Source organism: Falco punctatus, assembly GCF_963210335.1.
Source record: "Falco punctatus genome assembly, chromosome: 4".
In the NCBI taxonomy this organism is placed as follows: domain Eukaryota; kingdom Metazoa; phylum Chordata; class Aves; order Falconiformes; family Falconidae; genus Falco; species Falco punctatus.
Genome location: NC_137583.1, coordinates 50,521,354 through 50,543,882, shown reverse-complemented (window position 1 = coordinate 50,543,882; position 22,529 = coordinate 50,521,354). Strand labels below are relative to the sequence as shown.

Below are 22,529 nucleotides of genomic sequence, written 5' to 3'. Positions count from 1 at the left end.
GGGGACAGATGGCACCAAGGATGGCACCAAGGAAAGATAACACCTTGCTGTTGATTGATGGTAGTTGACCACCAATCAGGGATTGCCTAGTATGCAATGCTTAGCTCAAAAGAACCAATCTGTTTAAAACGTGCGATTTCTGAAAGTATATATACCCATGTTTCTATTCAAAAAATTGACATTTGCTTGCATCAAGCTGCGTCCCGTCTCTCCATCGCAGCAAATTGGTGACCCCGACGTGATACATTTAAGGATCTGACGTGATGAGTTTATGAACCACCAGGCTGAGCGGCAGGCTGCGAGTCCCACAGAACGTTGAATGAGCTGCTGAAAGGAAGTGGGAATTGAAAAAAAGTCCCTCTGGAATTGAGAGGTGAGCTGTGGGAAACTTGGGAATCAGGTGTCTTCCCCTATGAGAGAAGTATACGGACTTCATGAAGGGTCTTCTAGTCAGATCCGGGAGTCCGTGCCTCAGTCTCCTCAAATGGTGACCCCTATGGTGGTGTTCCGAAGCCTTGGAAGAATAAGGACGGAAAAAAGACAGCTCGTGGAAGAGGGCTGCGTTCCGGAGGAGACGTCTTGGCTGAATGATCGTCTTGCTGGCTGGACCAGGCGGACAACCTGCATCGAGACAGGTGAGCAGCCAAGAAACTAAATTCCACCGACAGCGCGACTCTTCTCAAGACACCGTCAACGATGATGATTCCGTCCGCACCTCCTCTGCCCCCAAAGCTTCTGTCACTGGTTGCAGCAACCCTCACAACACAGGACCAAGCACGGCAACAGGACAACTCAGACAAACCTTTTGATCCAGGTCCTATAGATCTGGAAAAGGAGCTAGACCTTTCCCCCACCACCACCCCTCGTCTCTCCCGATGCATTGATTGTATTTTGGGGGAGGGTGAGAGGGGGTCTGAGGGATTGGTGGCAGGAATGCAAGTGGGAAAGGCTTAAGTGAGGGGTTTTGGGAGTTGCTATGATAAACATGGTTATCTAGTGTTTAATAGGTGTCTGCGTATGAATGATTTTTGCCCGGGCCTGGTGGTGCATACAACTGTGGTTTGTGTCCGGGCTCAGAGATGTAAATATGGGCTTCTCTGTTAAGGTAAAGTGTCTCTGGTTGCATAAAAAAAGAGGGAATGAAGGGAATGACCCCAGAGGTATGTTCAGGGAAAGCATTAAAGAGTTAGATCACCTTGTTTGTTAGGCAGTTAAGAACCTTAGTCAAAATTGCCACTGTTTTTTGTTGTTGGTTCAAGGACATGGCTGTGAGGATTTGGATGGTATGTGCTGTGTGGATTTTAGGCGCCCCATTGCAGCAACATGTTATCAAAATCTGGGAAAATGTCAGCCTTTTTGGCATCCATTCACTCAATTGGCAGTATTGTTTGTTTGCTATTACCTTGGTTGCTGTCATGTTTGCAAGGGCCCTGAAGAACATGGCAAACCTGGTACTAGCTGTTCAAAAAACAAAAAGGGGAAATTGTAAAATTGTACGGAACAGAGACAGTGGGTTATTTTGACATTGATAATATGTCTTAGTTGCTTTTTTTGATTGGTTCTATTACTTATACCTTGTTTTTACTCGTTTGGTTTCAAAGGTTCTTATTGTGCAACAGGAAGGGGGAGATGCAGGAGCTGGCTGGAAACTGGGACCATGCATGGCAATCAGTTAGCTGAGGTGAATGTGCTCGAGCTTGTCTAGACAACAATTGAAAGAGCATAGGGGAGTGGGGTACAGATGGTGCCAAGGATGGCGCCAAGGGAAGGTAACACCTTGCTGTTGATTGAAGGTAGTTGACCACCAATCAGGGATTGCCTAGTATGCAGTGCTTAGCTCAAAGGGAACCAATCTGTTTAAAACGCGCAGCTTCTGAAAATGTATAGAAACTCGTGCTTCTGTACAGTAAATTGACATTTGCTTGCATCAAGCTGCGTCCCGTCTCTTCATCGCAGCACAAGCACTTGCAAAGCTGCGAACAGTGGCATGTAGGGCTGAGAGCAGGAGCATCCTTCTCTCTCCCTAGAGCTTCACAACGATTGCCCTTGCCACAAGTGCCATGGTCAGTGTGTGCCCAGAACAGCAATCCAACTCACAGACAGCAAGGACACGACGCCTGCCAGAGCGCGTTGCTGTGGCTGACATAGCCAGTGAGGAGTGTGCTGCACCTGCATTTCACTGTGCTTTGTGCAGGAAGGTTGACGTCGCTGGGCTGTGCTTGGCTTATTTGGCTTGCCCAGCACTGCTTGCCTGCCACGGCCATCAAAAGATTGGCTCTTCAACACCCAAGCACGCGCATGCTGCTGTAGTCATTGTGTTCTCTGTTGTGTGTCTGTTTATTGGGAAGCAGCCGGTGGCACAGGGCTGCAGAGAGCAGGGCGGCAGGGAACTTCCCAAAGAGGCTGCGAGGCCACGCTGGGTGCTGCCCTGTGAGCTGTTAGCAGGCAGAGCTGGGAGCCAGGCGCTGCTGCCTGCCACGGGGCCTGCCCACCCTGATCGTGCAAGCAGGGCATGCCACAAGGCTCTGTCGGGGGTGTGCAATCCCAGCTTCTGCCTCCAGTCCTACTTGGAACCCCTCCTGTTGCCACCCGTCCCTCCCCCACCGCCACCACGCCCAGCACCTGGAACCAGGCACTCTGTGACATCAGCCCCGCATCCAAGAGAACCCCAGGCAACAGGAATCCTGCAGGCAGTACGTCGGCAGCCACACTGGTGGCGACAAGCCCTCGTTCTTGCAGCTGCCACATGTTGCTGGTAGTGATGGATGTTCTCCTCCTCCTCGTTGTCCTGCTGGCCATGTGCTGTCCTGTGCACGGCACATGGGATAGCTGTGGGTAAGTGGCCCGAGGCTCTGGGGGGGAGATTGGGCAACCCTTGTGAGCTTCTCTGGAGGGGTCCTGCTTGTCCCCCATGGCCACCCCAGAGGCTCTTGAAGGCCATGTGGGAGGCTCAGCTCCTTGCCATCACCCAGGCTGCCAGCACAGCTCATCTACGGGCTGAAGCAGAAAGCGGGGAAAGGGGAGTGGGCACACAGCCCACGGGTTTCCTCGGCCCTTCTGGCCATGCCTTGAGGGGAGGGAAGATGGCTGGCCTTTAGCCGGAATGGCGCAAGCTTGCATGGAGCTAACCAGAATGGAGTTTCTGGTTACAGAGGCACCTGCGGCCTTCGGCCTGCGGCTTTTCACTACGGCATGTCGCGCGTTGTGGGTGGCAGAGATGCCCAGCCAGGGGCCTGGCCTTGGATCGTCAGCATCGAGGCTCCCTTGGAAGGAGGCACGGCGCACATCTGCGGGGGCTCCCTCATCAGCCCACAGTGGGTCCTCACATCAGCCCACTGCTTCATCGAGGCCAGGTAAGGAGGACCAGGGATCGGGGCTAGCCCCACACTCTAGCAGGTGCCCTGAGCACAGCAGCACGTGCTGCAGCATGTCCTGTTGCCCTGCAGTACACCCAGTGCCTGGGCACTCCGCAGCCACCTGAGAGGCTGCTCAGGAGAAGGCTGAGCTTGTGCCACTGCTTCCCAGCAGCCTCCAGCTTGACACTGCTTGAGCCCAAGGAGCATGTGGTCTGTCGCACCCTCCCAAGCACTGCTTTCCTCTCTGCCTTGCCAAGCAGAAGGCAGGGCGACTGCTGTGCTGCTGCAGCATGTGGCTCTGCTCCCTCTGAGCCCTCTCTCCATCTGCCTTCCAGGAACATCACCATGTGGCTGGTGGTGGTAGGTGCCACCCGGCTGACCCAGCTGGGACCTGAGGCCCAGGTGCGCAACATCAAGCGGCTGCTGGTTCACCAGCACTACAGTAATGTCACTCAAAGAAACGACATTGCCTTGCTGGAACTGGAGCAGCCTGTCCAGTGCAACAGCTATGTACAGCTTGCCTGCGTGCCCGATGCCTCGCTGAGAGTCTCGGAGCTGACAGAGTGCTACGTCAGTGGCTGGGGTGCCAGGACTGCAAGAGGTGAGCTCCCAAAATGTAGTCACGTTGCGAGTGCAAGCTTGGCCAGCTTGGGGAGGCAGGTTGCTCTTCCTGACGACAGAGGCGAAAGCCAGAATCAGGCTGTGGGGACGTATGCCTCTTAGAGAGGGGGGCGTGAGCCACTGACCCAGAGCAAGGCAGAAAGGAAGGAGCGGTCCAGCGCCTCCCCACATGCAAAGCCGAGCCCCGGGATAGGGCTTCAGTCACGCAGGGAAGGAGAACTGGCAATGAGCTGCTGGGTGTTCATTCCTTTCTGTGCTCTTCACAGATGGAGGATCGGCATATGTGCTGCAGGAGGCCCAGGTCCACCTCATTGATGCCGGGGTCTGTAACAGCAGCGGCTGGTACAAAGGGGCCATCCACACCCACAACATCTGTGCTGGCTATCCGCAGGGTGGCATCGACACCTGCCAGGTAGGAGCGTGCTACAAGCCAAGCCCCGGCAGCACGGGCAGCCCTGCCACAACTGCCCAAACCTGCACCGTCACGGGCTTTTCCTGGCCACTCACACTCCCATTGCTGTGTCCCCACTGCTGAGGGCCTTACCCCCCTTCCCCTTTTGCACGCCTTTGCCCAGGGCCTGCCTGCCTTGTCCCAGAGGCCTGGCACTATGTCCACAAAGCCCACCCAGTGCCCTTGGCAGCCCAGAGCTTCACCATCCCAAACGTGCAACATCCTTCTGCAGCACCTGCAGGACAAGTGTGCCGCAGGGAGAGCGAGCCCTGCCTTACAGGCCCACCGCCCCCTCCCAGGCAAGCTTCTCCAGAGCTTGGCTGGCCACTAAATACAGCTCTGGAAGTGCCATGAGAGGGAAGGAGCCAGCCACTGGGCTGACGGTGGCCACCCAACAACCCCTTCATCCTTTCTCCTCTGCTGCAGGGGGACAGCGGTGGGCCTCTTGTGTGCCAAGACAAGAGCGCTGACTACTTCTGGCTTGTTGGCCTGACCAGCTGGGGGATGGGCTGTGCGAGAGCAAAGAAGCCCGGAGTCTACACCTCCACCCAGCACTTCTACAACTGGATCCTGGAACAGATGGGCCTGCACACAGCAGTAGCGTCTACTGCAAGGCCGCAGCCAGCCTTCACCTCCACCCCCGTTCACAGGCCAACACCAACAGAAGCAGGAAGGTTTATACCCTGCCCACTTCCAGTGCAGAAGCTGCAGGATTTCCTTTCTTGGCTGCAGAAGTTGGTGCAGTTCCTAATAGGAGAAAAGGTTTGAGCAGCAGGACAAAGAGGATCCAGGGCTGGCTGCAGCGCACCACCACCATTTCCCGCTGGGGCAATGCCTGCTGATGCAATGGCGGCCTCAGTGTCAAAGGCCTGCTCTGTCCTGCCCGCGCTCCTCTCAACGGAAGAGCTCAGCTGGCTGAGTCCCTGCAATAAAGTGTTTCAGTTCTGTGGCTAACCAGGCGCCAGTCCTCTTCAGTCTCGTGTGCAAGGCCAGGACTTCCACGCCCGGCACCTGCCGAAGGAAGCAGGCTGCGGGCAGACAAGTCGGGCACAAAGGGTCACAGCAAAGGGCTGAAGCTCTGCCTGCTGAGCAAGGAGGATGAGGGTGCAGTGGAACAAGGGAAGGCAGGTCACTGCGGGGCTCAGGGCCTTGGGGATGGCAGTTGGAAGCACAGAATGCCTTAGGCCCGCTCCTGGTGGGATCCCTGTGTGCGTCTGTATGAGGCGCCAGCGAACTTGAACGTGGACTCTCAGGGCCCAGGAAACAGAGATCTAGAAAGACCCAAGGCTTGCACCAGGCACTGCTGAGGGAGCCTTGGCTTTGAGCCCCACATATGACATGGACTTAATTTCCAGACTGTTATCTGAGGCATCTACGAACACGCTGTGCTTATGAATCCAGGGAGTGAAGCTGTGTTTCTCTTTCAGTAGCCTCATCCTCTGGTCTCATGGTTTCATGCCGGCCGGCAACCAAGCACCACGCAGCCGCCTGCTCACTCCCCCTCATCCGGAGGGCTGGGGAGGAGAATCAGAAAGGAATGTAAAACTTGAGGGTAGAGATAAGAACAATTTAATAATTTAAACAGAATAAAGAGGTAGGAACATCAGTAATAACAATGATAATAGTAACAATTAGGATGGAAAGGTGGGGGAAAAGGGTAAAATCCAAAGGAAAAGGGAAAAGGGGAGAAAACCCCCAAGTGATGCACAGTACAACTGCTCACCACGTGCTGACTGATGCGCAGCCAGTCTCCGAGCAACGATCCCTCCCCAGCTAACCCTCCTACTTTCTATACCAAGCATGACGTCCCATGGTATGGAATACCTCTTTGGCTGGTTCAGGGCAGCTGACCTGGCTGTGTCCCTTCCCAGTCTCTTGTGCTCCCCCAGCCCTCTGGCTGGCAAGGCCCAAGAATCCAAAAAGCCCTTGACTTTAGTATAAACATTACCCAGCAACAACTAAGAACATCAGTGCGGCTATCAACATTGTTCTCACATCACAGGCAAAACACAGCACTGTACTAGCCACTAAGAAGAAAATTAACTCTATCCCAACTGAAACCAGGACATCTGGAAACCCCGGAAAGGCCTGGACTGCATTCACATGGGTGTAAGCAGTGGTTCCATCTGCAGGGATACTTGTCAAGGTATTGCTTTGTCTGTGTCAATCTGTTTTGCCCTTCACATTCATTGCGGCGCTCTGTGTGTGTGTGTGTGTGTCTGGCTCTTTGGAATGCAGCTGCACGCTCGTGGGAATATCCATTTAGGCTGGCATAGGAGCAGCCCCCCAGGTGCCCACCTCATTCAGATCAACGAGACCTGAAAGGAGAAATCCCACAGTGTTCAGAAGCCTGCCGGCTCTGGCTGCTCCGTAACAGAGTGGGCAAGGAAACCCAAAGCAACTCTGCAGCAGAGAGCACCGGGTGGGCAGGGAGGCAGCTCTGACTGCCCCACAAACAAAGCAGCGAAAGCCATTTATTCTCGCATCCTCTTCCTGAGCTTTCCCCAACGCCGTTCTTTTACCTTCAGCAAAAATCTCTCCCTATTACCAGCAACACTGCCCTGAAACCAGAAATTGCACATCCTCTTCTTCATTCTCCCCTTTCAAACACCTTTTCCCAATACTACAAGCAGAACAACACCAAGGCAATTAATAATTAACTTCCCCTCCATCATTATTAATACATTACCATCAAGTATCATGAATGTGTATTTACTTCTTGTTCCATGATCCTTTCTCAACCCACTTATGGGACTTCTTCCCATTGTCCTTTGCATGTACCAAAAGAACATGAACTGCCATGCTGTATTGGAGATTATGCTTCCCTTCCTAGGCCATTTCTCTTGATCACCTAAGGTATACAAGGGCCACCAGTGATGACAATATTCGGCCCATTTTTTCTGATTGGGGGGGTCACTCCAAAACTTGCTCCAGCATCTTAATAAACAACCCAAAAGAACTCTGAAGAACCAGCTCCCTCTAGCAGAATGACCAGATCCCATGTGTACAAAGTTTCAAAATCACAAACACTCAATACCTAAACCAAACCCTGCAAACAAAACCGGACAGAGGCAAAATCCAGCAAACAAAATCCAACAAAGTTTCACATGAGCGTGAGGCAAAATCTGGGCTCTGGGCATCTGCATAACAGCATATGGATTAGACAATTGTGCACTTCAAATATCCCGGGGGGACTCTGACCCACCGGGGGGACTTCAACTCGCAATGCGATACGACTTCTTTGTAAGCAACCTCAGTGTTTATGACCATGTCGCTGTTATCCCAGAGAGCTGTCACGGAGATTCACCTGGCCAGGGAATCTCAGAACCTTGGCAAAACTACTCCGGTGCATGCTTGCTGTGCTCACGATTTCTCTGGTCTGTCGAGATTCCGGAAAGTGGGTCCCGTTTGGTCACCATGTTCTGTTACCGAAAATCATAACCAAGAAAGCTCTCTGAGCGAAACGACAGTTTAGGAAGCTGACAGTGGTTTATTGCCATGCTGGACGCACGGTGGATTTTTCCTCCTCACCCACACACCAAGTTCTCGAGGGTACACATTACATAGAATAATACGGCACACTGGAAGGACAGCCTGGAGCAGCTCAAGGAGAAGGTGCTGCCGACAGAGGCCCATGATGCGTCTGGGTGAGTGCAGTGGGGATGGGGATGGCTTTGGGCATCTCACCCTGTTCCTTCCAGCTATCCCAGCTGGTGCTCGCGAGGTACCCTGGCATCGGAGCACTTTAGCCAGCGAAGTGTGGGGATGCTGATCAGGAATCAGTGCCTTTTCCTCCCACCGGTAGCAGGTTCCTGACATGAAAGGAGGCAGGAGGAGGGGGCACGTGCAGGACAGAGCCCTCCCAAACCAGAAGTGGGGAGTGGGTGCAGAGGCTTTCTGGAGCAAGGCTGGGGGGTGATGGCTCATCTCCCCAAGCAGGGGTGTGACATGCAGTGCTGGGGAGCTGGGTTGTGACCTGCTCTCCTGGCAAGGCGCAGGGGGGTAATTAGCACTGACGAAGGGATGAAAGCGGTGTGAGGGCTGGTTTGGATGGCAGGCATGGGAGCCTGCGCCCTTCCCCTCGCACCCCTGCGCGCCCTGGGCAGCCCCAGGTGTGAGGGTGTCTGCCTGGGGGGACCAACCCTGCCAAGGTCCCTGTGCAGCCCTACGTGCCTGTGGGGGGGTGGGGACCCCTTCGTGACAGCAGCAGGCAGGGGATGCCTTTGGCTACAAGCCTGTGGGCTTTGGGGCGCTGCTTTGAGCCAGGGTTGGTTGTTTGCCCCCTGTCACCCACCCGTGGCTCCTGCCTTCTCCAGGAGAATTACGGCCATCCCATTGCTGCCGCTGCTGACCCCTGCCTCACTGGGCATCCTGGTGCCATCATCAAGCAGTAGCAAACTCAGCATCACGGCCACAGGTGGGGGACACGGGGACCCATCCCCGGCCCCTGGGGATGTCATACCATGGCAAGGGAGGGCTCTTCCCCGGGTGTGGGCAGAGGGGTCTGGGGGTGCCTGGGCAGGGCAGGGGAGCAGAGATGTGCTGGGGAGGGTCAGCTGTTCTTGCCCCAGGCCTGTGGGGTCCTACAGCCTTGCCCGGCGCTGCCCCATCGAGCCCATTTTTCTGCCTCAGTGGTGCAGAAGCCACGTGATGAGCTGTGCCTGGTCTCAGCCTGACCTCAGGTTTGCTGGGGCATCAGGTGCCTCCTGTGAGATAAGTCGCCAAAATTCAGCTCCGCAGCAGCCTCACCCACCGGGTGCTCTATGGCCACTCCAGCCCCCTATCCTGTGCCCCATCAAGGTAGGGATGACAAAGGTAGGGATCTGGTGGGGTGACCAAGGCTGGGAGGGTGATGCTGAGCACTGGGAGGGATGCATGACTCAGTTTCCGCAGGGAGAGCTGGGTGTGGGAGGGTTGCCTGGGGATGCTGAATTCAGCCCCATGTGTCAGCCAGGCTGCTCTCTCCTTCTCAGCACGACAAGATGGAGCTGTTGGGCCAAGACAGCCGCATCCCCAGGGACTGGCCGGACAAGCAGCTGCCTGTGATTGTGGGCAAGGAGGGTACAGCTAAGGCACGCTTGGGGAGGGGATCCAGCGGGTGCCAAGGGGACAGAAGTGTTGGCATGAAGCCATATTCACCCTGGTGCCCCGCAGCCTGCCTCCCTCTGGTCTTTCTTTCAGGCTTCCCGAGGGACAAGGCCAAGCTGTCCCCAAGGCAGAGGGATGCCCAGGACACCGGCCACCTGCTCTCACAGCCCCGGAGGGTTGGGTCCTTGAGCTGCCAGCTGGGTATGGTCTGTTGGGGTACCGGGGGGGGAGAGGGCACCCTACTGTCAGCCAGTGGGTGGGGGCGAGCAGGGGTCGATGCCCCCAGCCAGGCAGGGTGGGATGGAGTCTGGAGTGGGATGGGGAGGGGTGAAATGGGATGGAGGGGGAGGGCTGGCGCATGGGGCAACTGGTCCCCACGTTGGAGCTGGAGTGAGGTGGGTGGCAATGGTGGGGCAGCCCTGGCCAGTGTGGGACTACAGCCTGTCTGCTTCAGAGTGTGGGCCAGGACCACATTTCGGGGTGTCTCTGGCCGGGCAGGTGCCACTGCTGCCTGCCCTGTCCTGGGCTGGCAGAGCTGCACACAGCCATTTCCCGCCCCTAGGGCTGCAGGGGGGCTAAGCCCTGATTCTCAACCCCAGGCACCGTGGCCTCGCTGGAGCAGAGGCCAGCCTCATCCCATGGGCAGCTCTGCCAGGTACCACCGTTGTTACCGAAATCTCGGAATGAAGGACTTATCGACACCAATGTGATGTAGATAAGCAGACACTTCTTTATTAACGGCCGGGTGCGTGAGTGAGTCTTCTCACGATCAACGCACACCAAGTCTCAAAATCAGACACCATATATAAAACTTATTCACACATATTAATTAAATATTCATGCGTAATCATAATATTTCCCGTAAATCATTAACATACTCTCCTCCTATATCCGATTCTGCGCAGTAGAGCTTAGAAAGGTCTAGAAATGGGTCTGAGGTATGATTTGGGTAGGTGGTATATGAGTCGGTGGTTGCGATCTCCCCCTGCCGGAATTACCTTTTACTAAAGTTCACGAACTCTTGGCAGGTAACTACAAGCTGTTCCAGTCGACTCTCCCCGGTTTCCATTAATCTCATATTCTGACATTTCAATACACCTTCCACATACAGAAGACTGGTCAAATACAAAGAAACCTTTCAAACCCTAAAGTTATTACCTAAGTTTTAACAATGGTTCTAGCCCATTCTTCTAGCCTTGGTACGGGATGTACAGAAGATCTCATAGCAGCTTTTACTGTGCAACTATAAGTTTCATTAAAATATTTCTTATCCTTCTATATTTCAATTTTATAAAATAATTTTATAAAATCAAATAGTCAATCAATCTTAACTTATTAGCAAATCTATAACATTTCCCCCCTTTGAAAGTGCTGAAAATCCTTATTTCAATACTTTCACATTATTTATATATCATTTGTTTCACCATATTTTGGTGGTGGACCATGTCTTGATAGAATAGTTGGTACTTCTCTCATACGATTGACTGAAATTGTGTTGGTAAACTGTTTCTTCAATCATGCATATACTAGCATGATCATCAGAAAGACAATTAGTAACAGAAACAAAGTTTTGATTATGGATTGTATCCAAGAGCTCAAATTCCATCCCAGTTTTTAAAAAAAATTTTCCCCAGCCAATCTTCTGACGTATCTTCTTGAATTGATTCTGTATCTTTTCTCAATTTTACCTAGTAGGTCCAGATCATGTTCCACATCTTGAGTGACATTTGGAATGTGAACGTAACTGTGGTCCAGTCTATCCTTGAGATATCCACATACCCCATGTTCTTTAAGTAGGAGCATACCTAATGCCATACTATTTTGTGAAGTCATCTTGGAAGTCGCCTGTCCTTAAACCTCTTTTTGGTGACATTTGTTATTTATTTTTTTTTACTTGACTTGTTAACTGATAAAGCCATTCTCTATTTCTATATGATGCTATAGGATTCAAAAGTGATTCAAGTGCCCAGCCAATTTTTACTCTTGTTGAGGGTTCATTCCAAGTACCATCATTTGTCTCAGATCTCTTTGTTTGTTTCAATTTTAAATTCTCTAGGGATCCTCTAAATGGTGATTTCTCCAAATTGGACACGATGTTGGCATGCCTAAAGTAATTTGTTTCACCTTACCATCTAATGGTAAATGAGTTGTCCAGGTTCCATCACTTAATGCCCAAATTAAATGTCCTGGACTTTGAATAGTAGATTTTCTGCAACTAAACAGAGTTCCTTTCCTGAGTGTAAAAGTACTGGTTAAATTGAGAGTATTCTTAAGATCTCGACAGAAACAACCATATTTCAAAGCAGCAGCCAAAGGAGGAATTCTTTGAATTATTAAGTCTGCATTGCTGCAGTCATACACTTTTTCACTTTTCCACCATGGTACTATTTTATTTTCCTTTTCTCTCAATAAAGTTGTTTTATCATTAACTAAGGGTAACACTGCAAAAACTATTCCATCCCAGGTGAAACACCAAAAAGTTCTGGCCATGTACTGAAATTGGGAAAATATGGACATAGACCATATAGAGTCCCATTGCTCTACTAATTGTGTACCTTGGCCAGTTTTGTTACACTTCCATTCCATGATATTTTTGCTTACATTGGTTTTAAGTTGTTCATCATAAGAACACCAACCTAACTGGGGATTTGGACCCCCAGGAAGAAAAACTTGAGCTATGGCACTAGGTCGGGATCCTGTTATAAAATCATAATTCAGTAGGTTTTTACAATCTGTTTCGTTACCTGGCGACTTCCACTGTTTTCTAATAACCTTTACTTGTTCATACCATTGAGTCACTGGCCTTTGTTCACAATAGGTGGTTTCATTTTTATGTTCCATATTGGTCAAATTCATAGTTAAAATTCCCCATGGAATAGATTCACCTACCGCTCTCGGTACTGGCAAACAAGCAGTGATCTGCGTGACATTTTGTAAATTGGCAAATCCTTTAAACAATCCTACCATCAAATTTTCCTCAGCCATTTGTTTGGGAATGTCAATCACTTGTTCTGTTTCTACTTGTCTTTTGTTCCTGTCCACCAAGTCAGCCCATGATCCCACCAACACTACCGACCAAAATAAAATCCAAAGAATAATCATAACCTGATATGAAAAATTAGACATGTTTCAAAGTCAATTTTAAAGTGTCTGGGTCACGATTAACAATCTTCCATGGAGTAGGTGCTTTCTTCACTCAAGTATAATGTATCCAAGCATCCGATTCTGCTATTTTGATAGCTGTAAAAGTGGTTAACAGTATCTGGAAAGGTCCTCTCCAGCGCTCCTGCAAAGGTTCGGAGGTCCAGGTCTTCACATAGACATAGTCTCCTGGTTGGAAATCATGCACTGAATTTTCCAGGGATAGGTCTATTCCAAATTACTGCACTCCGAATTGCAGTCAAAGTTTTTCCTAGAGAAAGCAAATAGTTATATACATCCTGCTTTCCTTTCATATGTAAGTTTGGATTTGGTTCTGGAGACTCATATGGTTTACCATATAATAATTCATAAGGACTGACTGAGGTTCCACTCCTTGGCTGTACCCTGATTCGTAATAATGCCAATGGAAGTGCCTGAGGCCACTTTAGACTGGTTTCTTGACAAATTTTACTTACTTGTCGTTTTAAAGTTTGATTCATCCTTTCCACTTTCCCACTAGATTGTGGCCTCCAAGATGAATGTAAATCCCAATTAATACCCAATACTTTGCTAACACTTTGGACTACTTCAGCAACAAAGTGTGGACCTCTGTCAGAGGAAATTCCAATAGGAACTCCAAATCTCGGAATTATTTCTTGTAATAACCACTTCACAACCTCTTTTGCTGGTGTGGTGCGACAGGGAAGGGCTTCTGGCCATCCTGTAAAAGTATCAACCCCTACCAGGATGTACCAAACGAGTAAAAACAAGGTATAAGTAATAGAACCAATCAAAAAAAGCAACTAAGACATATTATCAATGTCAAAATAACCCACTGTCTCTGTTCCGTACAATTTTACAATTTCCCCTTTTTGTTTTTTGAACAGCTAGTACCAGGTTTGCCATGTTCTTCAGGGCCCTTGCAAACATGACAGCAACCAAGGTAATAGCAAACAAACAATACTGCCAATTGAGTGAATGGATGCCAAAAAGGCTGACATTTTCCCAGATTTTGATAACATGTTGCTGCAATGGGGCGCCTAAAATCCACACAGCACATACCATCCAAATCCTCACAGCCATGTCCTTGAACCAACAACAAAAAACAGTGGCAATTTTGACTAAGGTTCTTAACTGCCTAACAAACAAGGTGATCTAACTCTTTAATGCTTTCCCTGAACATACCTCTGGGGTCATTCCCTTCATTCCCTCTTTTTTTATGCAACCAGAGACACTTTACCTTAACAGAGAAGCCCATATTTACATCTCTGAGCCCGGACACAAACCACAGTTGTATGCACCACCAGGCCCAGGGCAAAAATCATTCATACGCAGACACCTATTAAACACTAGATAACCATGTTTATCATAGCGACTCCCAAAACCCCTCACTTAAGCCTTTCCCACTTGCATTCCTGCCACCAATCCCTCAGACCCCCTCTCACCCTCCCCCAAAATACAATCAATGCATCGGGAGAGACGAGGGGTGGTGGTGGGGGAAAGGTCTAGCTCCTTTTCCAGATCTATAGGACCTGGATCAAAAGGTTTGTCTGAGTTGTCCTGTTGCCGTGCTTGGTCCTGTGTTGTGAGGGTTGCTGCAACCAGTGACAGAAGCTTTGGGGGCAGAGGAGGTGCGGACGGAATCATCATCGTTGACGGTGTCTTGAGAAGAGTCGCGCTGTCGGTGGAATTTAGTTTCTTGGCTGCTCACCTGTCTCGATGCAGGTTGTCCGCCTGGTCCAGCCAGCAAGACGATCATTCAGCCAAGACGTCTCCTCCGGAATGCAGCCCTCTTCCACGAGCTGTCTTTTTTCCGTCCTTATTCTTCCAAGGCTTCGGAACACCACCATAGGGGTCACCATTTGAGGAGACTGAGGCACGGACTCCCGGATCTGACTAGAAGACCCTTCATGAAGTCCGTATACTTCTCTCATAGGGGAAGACACCTGATTCCCAAGTTTCCCACAGCTCACCTCTCAATTCCAGAGGGACTTTTTTTCAATTCCCACTTCCTTTCAGCAGCTCATTCAACGTTCTGTGGGACTCGCAGCCTGCCGCTCAGCCTGGTGGTTCATAAACTCATCACGTCAGATCCTTAAATGTATCACGTCGGGGTCACCAATTTGCTGCGATGGAGAGACGGGACGCAGCTTGATGCAAGCAAATGTCAATTTTTTGAATAGAAACATGGGTATATATACTTTCAGAAATCGCACGTTTTAAACAGATTGGTTCTTTTGAGCTAAGCATTGCATACTAGGCAATCCCTGATTGGTGGTCAACTACCATCAATCAACAGCAAGGTGTTATCTTTCCTTGGTGCCATCCTTGGTGCCATCTGTCCCCCACTCCTCTATGCTCTTTCAATTGTTGTCTAGACAAGCTCGAGCACATTCCCCTCAGCTAACTGATTGCCATGCATGGTCCCAGTTTCCAGCCAGCTCCTGCAAGATTGCATCACTCTCACCTCATCAGTCTGCCTTCTGCCGCTGACTGAAGGAGCCTTGCTCACTCACCTGCTGGAGTGCAGGAGAGAAGCAGGAGCCAGGCATGTGCATTGCATTTGCACAGCAGGGCTAGGTCCCTGGAGGGTCGAGGGCAATGGCTCGAAGGATGGCAGCCTCCAAGCTTGTGAAAGGTGCGGCAGCTGCCTGCTGCCATCCTGGCTTCTGTGGCGAGGCATAAGGCGCACAGCGGAGGGAGCAACCGGGTCCCGAGGAGGAGGAGCGGGCAGGCTCTGTCTGAAAGTGGAAGAGCTGCTCTCAAGGCCCTTGAGGCGCAGCAGGGCTTCCTAGGCCCCAGAACTGGCCTCCAAGCAAGCGGGCTCAAGGCTGCTTTGTGTTTTGAAAAGGGACCGGCTGCCGGTTCCCATGTGTCTGCTGAGAGCAGGCAGAAGGCGGCCTTGGAGAAGACAACTTGTCTGCTGGGGAAACCCTGCTCTTTCAGCACCAGTTTTGGCAGGTGGCTAGCGGGGAATGCCGTCAGAGGTGGCCACACTTCACAGACGCTTGAAGGAAGAGATTGGGGTCATTTGGCGGAGAGGACTCTGGCAGAGACAGCAGTTCCCAGGCAAGCCCGTCAGTAATGGCACACAAGTCCAAGGTGACCTAGCTAACACCCCCCAAAGACCATGTGTGTTGACAGATGGGGCAAACCTGGGAGCAAAGGGGGGAAAAAATAACTGGGGTTGGCCCCGTCTCTGGGAGGAGAGCAGGGCTGAGAGAGGCAGGACTCAGGGAAGATGAGGGGCACATATAAGCACATGGCAAATGGAGAGAAGGGGGGATCAAGGAGCCGGTCACACAGAAGCAAAGTGCTGGCTGCTTTGCTTGCCTGAGCCCTGCGCCTAATCACCACAGTACCCGCTGGCTTCTTTTGGAGAGCCACCCCAAAGCCCTTCCTTTGTGTTCCCATTCTGCACCTGCCACATGGTGGGTCCCCAGGCCTGGCTGCTAGCAAAGGCCGATGGCAAGACAGGCCACAGGCAGCCGGCACTTGGAAAGCCCCAGTGTCTCGGGCCAGCTGCTGCTGGGAGCCCTGTGTGCATGCACAGCTCACTAGTGAACCTGAAGCTGGAGGAGGTAACAAGCAAGAGGGGAGAGAGAGCCTCTCAGGCATGTGGATGGCCTGCGGTGTCAGCCGACGTGCTTGCTCAGCCCCAGCATCCCCACCTTGCAAGAGGACCAGGCCTGCCAACCACTGGCCACCTCTCCACCTCCCAGAGGCAGGAAGGACTTGGAGGTGCTTGAGCACGCATGCCCTCAGCTGCTGCCCACCTAGGCATGCCCCCCCTGCGGGAGCTGCAGAAGGGCCTGCCTCTGAAGCTGCCAGGACCGTCCTCCTCTTGCTCTGTGCTTGGGCCGCGGCAAGCCATGGTGCTGCAGCTCCCAGCTCTGTTCCTACCCAGGACTGCAGGGCATGCCTCCAGCTGAACTTTGATCTCTGGAAACATGGGCATGCCCTTTGCTTCCTCTTGATCACGCAGTGAAAGGAGTTCTTATGGCTCTGCGGATGATGCTGGAGCATGCTCCCTCCCCAAACAAGTCCGGCTTTCTGTCCAGAGGCCTCAGGTGTACCTCGTAGCACAGAGCGCAAAGTCTGCATGGCTGGGTTTGGACAAAATGGCCTTTCTTGTTTATACAATTTTTTTATATATCTTAGATAGTACATGTATCAGTCCCTGACAGGTTTTTGTGTTCGTCTTCTTGCTTGCTATTTGCTGTTGCTGTAGGTGCCCGTATGCTGTGGTTCTAAGTTCCAGTTCTTCACATCCTGTTGACATACCTGACAATTTGTGGCTGTCTTAACGGTACAAGACTATATCTTTGAAGTCAACTAACTTGTCTGCAGGTCCTCTGCATTCCCCAACATTCCCCCCTTTTGTTTTTGAACAGCTAGTACCATTTTTGCCGTGTGCTGCAGGGCCCTTGCAAAGACGACGGCAACCAAGGCATTATCAAACAAAGAATACTGCCAATTGAGTGAATTGATGACCAAAAGGATGACATTTTCTCAGATTTTGATAACTTGTTGCTGCAATGGGGCACCTAAAATCCATGCAGCACATACCATCACAACCCTCACAGCCGTGTCCTTGAGCCAACATCAAAAGGGCAATAGTTGCTCTGTTTTGTATGTCATAGTGGCCAATTTGACTCACGTTCTTAACTGTAGAGGGATTTTTAAAGGACCGAGGACATATGTTACCATTGTCTGGGTTGGAGAACCCAGGCCTGTTAGTTGAAGCTGCAGAGCAGCTTTAACTTGTCCTGGGAACAAGCAGTGGGAGAAGGAAAACAAGCTATGCACAAACAAGAAGCCAGGTGCAGAGCAAGTCCTGGGAACCGCAAAATCAGCACACTCTCATCAGCACACTCTGATCAGGTGCCTGCAGCATGCTCACCAATCAGCGACACGGACCCCTACATGGCCCAGAGACTTTTATCCAATCAGCTGTGTGTAAAGTTGGGTGAGCGGTCGGTTTAAGTTATAAAAATGACCTGTTTGTTTAATAAAGGGAGCACAGCATGTAGCCATATTGGTGTGATTGTCGTGACTTGGCCGACTCTCCACGGGGGACCCACTTAGCCTAACAAACAAGGTGATTTAACTCTTGAATGCTTTCCCTGCTGTTGCTCCGGATAAGAGAAGAACCACTGCAATACGTTCCCATCAGTTCCATAAATCAACTACATCACTACATGCTTCATCCAACGTTATTTTGCCTTTGAGCACATTATGCTTATCAACATGTTGACGTGTTGATTTGTGCAGGTGTCATGGTCCCATCTTGGCCTCCGACTACGTTAGCATCTACTTAAAAACAACTATCAACATTCAAAGTGCAAACAATATCAACCTCTTTTGGATTAACATTATACAGAGGTAATCATCCCAAATATCAAGGCTTTCAGTAACATTCTTCATTCCCCACATTCTTTGTCAAAATCATACATTCACTTTTTTGCAACAACGTCTGCAAGTCAGTTTTGAGGAAGGGCACACCAAAGAAGGACTGGTTCAGTAAGGAGACCACACATTAGTGTTTGCGTTGACTGGCGGCAGCAGTGCTCCCATGGTCTGGCACGCTAAGCCTAGGCCGCACACAGCGAGCAGGTATCCATCGCGGACCTTCAGCTGCAGAAACACAAGCATAACTCTCCCCCAAGTTAACAATTAACGCAGTCCCAACCAATGCTCAGTACGAGGGTCTTTCATGCGTACGAAGATGCCTTTGTGCTTTTGCGGCTTGTCACCAATTGACACCAAGTGCCACACAATGGGAGGCACCACATGGTCAGCAGAGATTTTCAGAAAGTGCAAAACATAACATGCTTTCTCTAATCGTGCCTCTGGGGTCATTCCCTTCATTCCCCTTTATTGTTTTTCAAGCTGGCATTTAAGAGTACCATTCATGCGTTCGGCGATGGCTTGGCATAGGGGAATGGGGAATACCAAAATTGTGGGAGATCCCCCATTGGGAAAGGAACTGACTGACGGGCCTGGAATTATAGGCAGGTCCACGGTCCGTTTTGATTTCAAGAGGGACACCAAGCACAGAAAAAGCACGTTGCCAGTGCCGAATGACGTCACGACTGGTCTCACCTGTGTGGGCAGTAGCAGTCATTGCACTAGAATATGTATCTATTTTTAACATGGACATATTTTTGTCTGCCAAACTCATTGTAATCAGTTACATCTGTTTGCCAGAGCTGTAAAGCTTGAAGGCCTCTAGGATTAACTCCCTAATTTGGCACAGAAGTAACATTTTGACAGTCTGGGCAGGCTGCAACAATTCCTGCGTGCAGCTGCCTGAGAGAGACCCTATTGGACAAATTGATGATACAAGGATCGCCAATTCAGATGATAGAATTGGTGGGCTATCACGTCTTGCTGATGGACCTCAGGAACAGGCACCGACAGAGCCACAGAAACTAGAGCGTCAACTCTAGCATTGCCTTCAATTACAAAACCAGGTAGGGGAGTATGGCTACTAACATGCATAACATAATACGGAGAATGGTGTTTCCGAATCTCTCCCCAAACTAAAGTCAAAATTGCAACAAGCTTGGGATTGTTGACATGGCCAAGGACAGCCCTGTCTAACATGGGAAGGAGGGCTGCCACATATGCCGAATCAGTAACAAGATTAAAATGGCCTGGAAAATACTGAAATGCCAAAGCCGCAGCCTGTAACTCTATGACTTATGGGGATCCTTCCTGATATACAATTTGGGAATGCCATTGCCCATGTTTTTTCCAAGCGACTGCAGGTTTTCCCGTTTTTCCAGACCCACCTGTAAATACTGTATCACCTTTGACTGGTCGTCTCTGACTTCGTTGCTGTGGCTGCAAAGTTAGATTTACAGTCATTTTCAAAAGTGGATGAGGTGGAAATGTGGTACTGAACTTGCCCTTGAAAAGTGGCTAAAGCCACTTGAAGGGCAGTAGAGTTTAATAGTGCCCATTCAACATAGAATTGTTGTACAGGGATAATTACAGTTGGTGGATTAAGTCCAGTCAACTCTAAACATCTTTTTTGGATTTTTATGATCAAATCGGCAACAAGTTCGTACAATTCAACAGCACCTCTCTTAGGCTGCAAAGGCAGAAACAACCACTCAGGTACATGCAGTGGATCTTGCCAAGCCTGGTTCCGCTGGGCCAACATAGCATAAGGGGAAGATTGGTCCATTAAAATAAAACCACTTAAAGGAAGCGTGATAGCTACACGCCACACATGTCGTGAAGAGATCAACCGTTGACTTCTTTCACAAGTGCCAAGGCTGCAGGCATTAAGTAACTTGGGGCTAAAAGATCTGTGTCTCCTTTTAAAAGCTGCAAAAGAGGATGCATTTGTTCATTAGTAAGGCCTAAATAAGGCCGTAACCAATTTAGCATTCCTGCAAGTTATTGGACATCATTCAAAGTCTTTACATCCAGTTTCAATTTGATAGGTTGTGGAGACACAGTTCCCTTCAGCACATTCGTGCCCAGATATTTCCAGGGCTCTTGCCTCTGAACTTCTTCGGGAGCTACATTCAATCCAAATTCTGCTAAACTATGTCTGGCACCCTTCTCAGCTGTCTCCAGCAACTCTTTGGACGGTGCTGCTAGCAAAATGCCATCTGTGTCATCATGACAGTAAACATCTTGGTATTTGTCTCTCACTGAGCTCAGGGCTTGGGCTATAAACCATTGACAAATGGTTGGCGAGTTTCTCATGCCCTGAGCCAGCACGGGCCAGTGGTACCTTGTTGTGGGCTCAGAGTTAGTTCTAGTTGGTACTGTAAAAGCAAACTTTGCTTTGTCTTTTGGATCTAAAGGAATGGTAAATAAACCAGTCTTTCAGATCAATAACTAAAATATCCCATTCTGTTGGTATGGTGGTGGCAGATGGCAACCCTGGCTGCAAGGCCCCCATAGGGGCCATCACTGCATTGACTTTACGCAGGTCATGCAACAATCGCCATTTACCAGACTTCTTTTCTATCACTACTACAGGGGTGTTCTATGGGCTATGTGATTCTTCAATGTGGCCCGCGTCTAACTGTTCCTTAACCAATTCACGCAGGGCACACAGCTTTTCCTGGGGCAGGGGCCACTGCTCTCCCCATACTGGTTTGTTGATGCACATGGCTCTCGGACACAACTTATACGACCAATGTGATCAAGTTAGTGCTGATTTATTAACAGGCTTACAGCAATTTATACTCTTAACAAAAGACACACACGCCACGCATGCGTTGTTATTCAGAGGTGATGGGCTAAAGCTACTTGTCCACGCGTACTCTAGTCATTGGTCCTGGCGTGGTGTCTACGTGCAGCTCTCTTATCACGTAGCATCCTGCTTTATAACTCTCCTCGAATTGTAGGGTACGATTCCACATGTCAACATCATGGACATTACCTGTGGTAGAGAGGGGGCGGCTCACAGTGTGGGCACTGGGCACAAGGGATGGTCCATGTCAATAGTGAATGCTGTACCACTTATCTAAAGGATGATGCACCTATGTTTATTTATAGTTGGGAAATGTCCAAGGACCCTTATTGCCACATGACGATGCACAGACTGTTAAGTCCTTGGGTTGGATACGTGACCAGTGGTTGGCAGGCCTGGTCCTCTTGCAAGGTGGGGATGCTGGGGCTGAGCAAGCACATCGGCTGACACTGCAGGCCATCCACATGCCTGAATCCTGGGTCCTTCGCTCCATTTGCCGTGCTTATACGTTCCCCTCATCTTCCATGAGTCCTGCCTCTCTCAGCCCTGCTCTCCTCCCAGAGACGGGGCCAACCCCAGTTATTTTTTCCCCCCTTTGCTCCCAGGTTTGCCCCATCTGTCAACACACATGGTCTTTGGGGGGTGTTAGCTAGGTCACCTTGGTCTTGTGTGCCATTACTGACGGGCTTGCCTGGGAACTGCTGTCTCTGTCAAGTCCTCTCCACCAAATGACCCCAATCTCTTCCTTCAAGCGTCTGTGAAGTGTGGCCACCTCTGACGGCATTCCCCGCTGGCCACCTGCCAAAACTGGTGCTGAAAGAGCAGAGTTTCCCCAGCAGACAAGTTGTCTTCTCCAAGGCCGCCTTCTGCCTGCTCTCAGCAGACACACGGGAACCGGCAGCCGGTCCCTTTTCAAAACACAAAGCAGCCTTGAGCCCGCTTGCTTGGAGGCCAGTTCTGGGGCCTAGGAAGCCCTGCTGTGCCTCAAGGGCCTTGAGAGCAGCTCTTCCACTTTCAGACAGAGCCTGCCCGCTCCTCCTCCTCGGGACCCGGTTGCTCCCTCCGCTGTGCGCCTTATGCCTCGCCACAGAAGCCAGGATGGCAGCAGGCAGCTGCCGCACCTTTCACAAGCTTGGAGGCTGCCACCCTTCAAGCCATTGCCCTCGACCCTCCAGGGACCTAGCCCTGCTGTGCAAATGCAATGCACATGCCTGGCTCCTGCTTCTCTCCTGCACTCCAGCAGGTGAGTGAGCAAGGCTCCTTCAGTCAGCGGCAGAAGGCAGACTGATGAGACAAGGCTGATGCAGGATTCACCAAAGCCACGGACAACGATTGCATGTAGGTTTGAGAGCAGGAGCATCCTTCTCTCCCTAGAGCTTCACAACGATTGCCCTTGCCACAAGTGCCATGGTCAGTGTGTGCCCAGAACTGCAATCAACCTCACAGACAGCAAGGACATGACACCTGCCAGAGCGCGTTGCTGTGGCTGACATAGCCAGTGAGGAGTGTGCTGCACCTGCATTTCACTGTGCTTTGTGCAGGAAGGTTGACGTTGCTGGGCTGTGCTTGGCTTATTTGGCTTGCCCAGCACTGTTGCTGGCCGCAGCCATAAGAGGCATTGGCTCTTGGACACTGAAGCATGCGCGTACTG

At 50.6% G+C, this 22,529-nt stretch overlaps 2 protein-coding genes and 1 long non-coding RNA gene across 3 annotated transcripts in view; 2 read left to right on the top strand and 1 right to left on the bottom strand.

Annotated features, from left to right (window-relative positions):
• The window catches only part of LOC308061970 (acrosin-like), a 39,041-nt gene that overhangs the window by 4,667 nt on the left and 11,845 nt on the right, over window positions 1-22,529 (top strand). The gene's annotated exons all lie outside the window — the stretch shown is intronic.
• On the bottom strand, window positions 464-22,525 carry LOC308061981. Its single transcript, XR_013927421.1, has 2 exons — window positions 16,942-22,525; window positions 464-1,943 (listed from the first exon to the last, which is right to left on the bottom strand). It is a non-coding gene; the product is annotated as an uncharacterized lncRNA (long non-coding RNA).
• On the top strand, window positions 3,153-6,617 carry LOC308061971 (acrosin-like). The gene is made up of 4 exons (XM_080382729.1): window positions 3,153-3,353; window positions 3,692-3,957; window positions 4,244-4,389; window positions 4,855-6,617. The coding sequence occupies exons 1-4, from the start codon at window positions 3,193-3,195 to the stop codon at window positions 5,194-5,196; spliced, it is 915 nt and encodes a 304-aa protein (XP_080238855.1). The 5' UTR covers window positions 3,153-3,192; the 3' UTR covers window positions 5,197-6,617.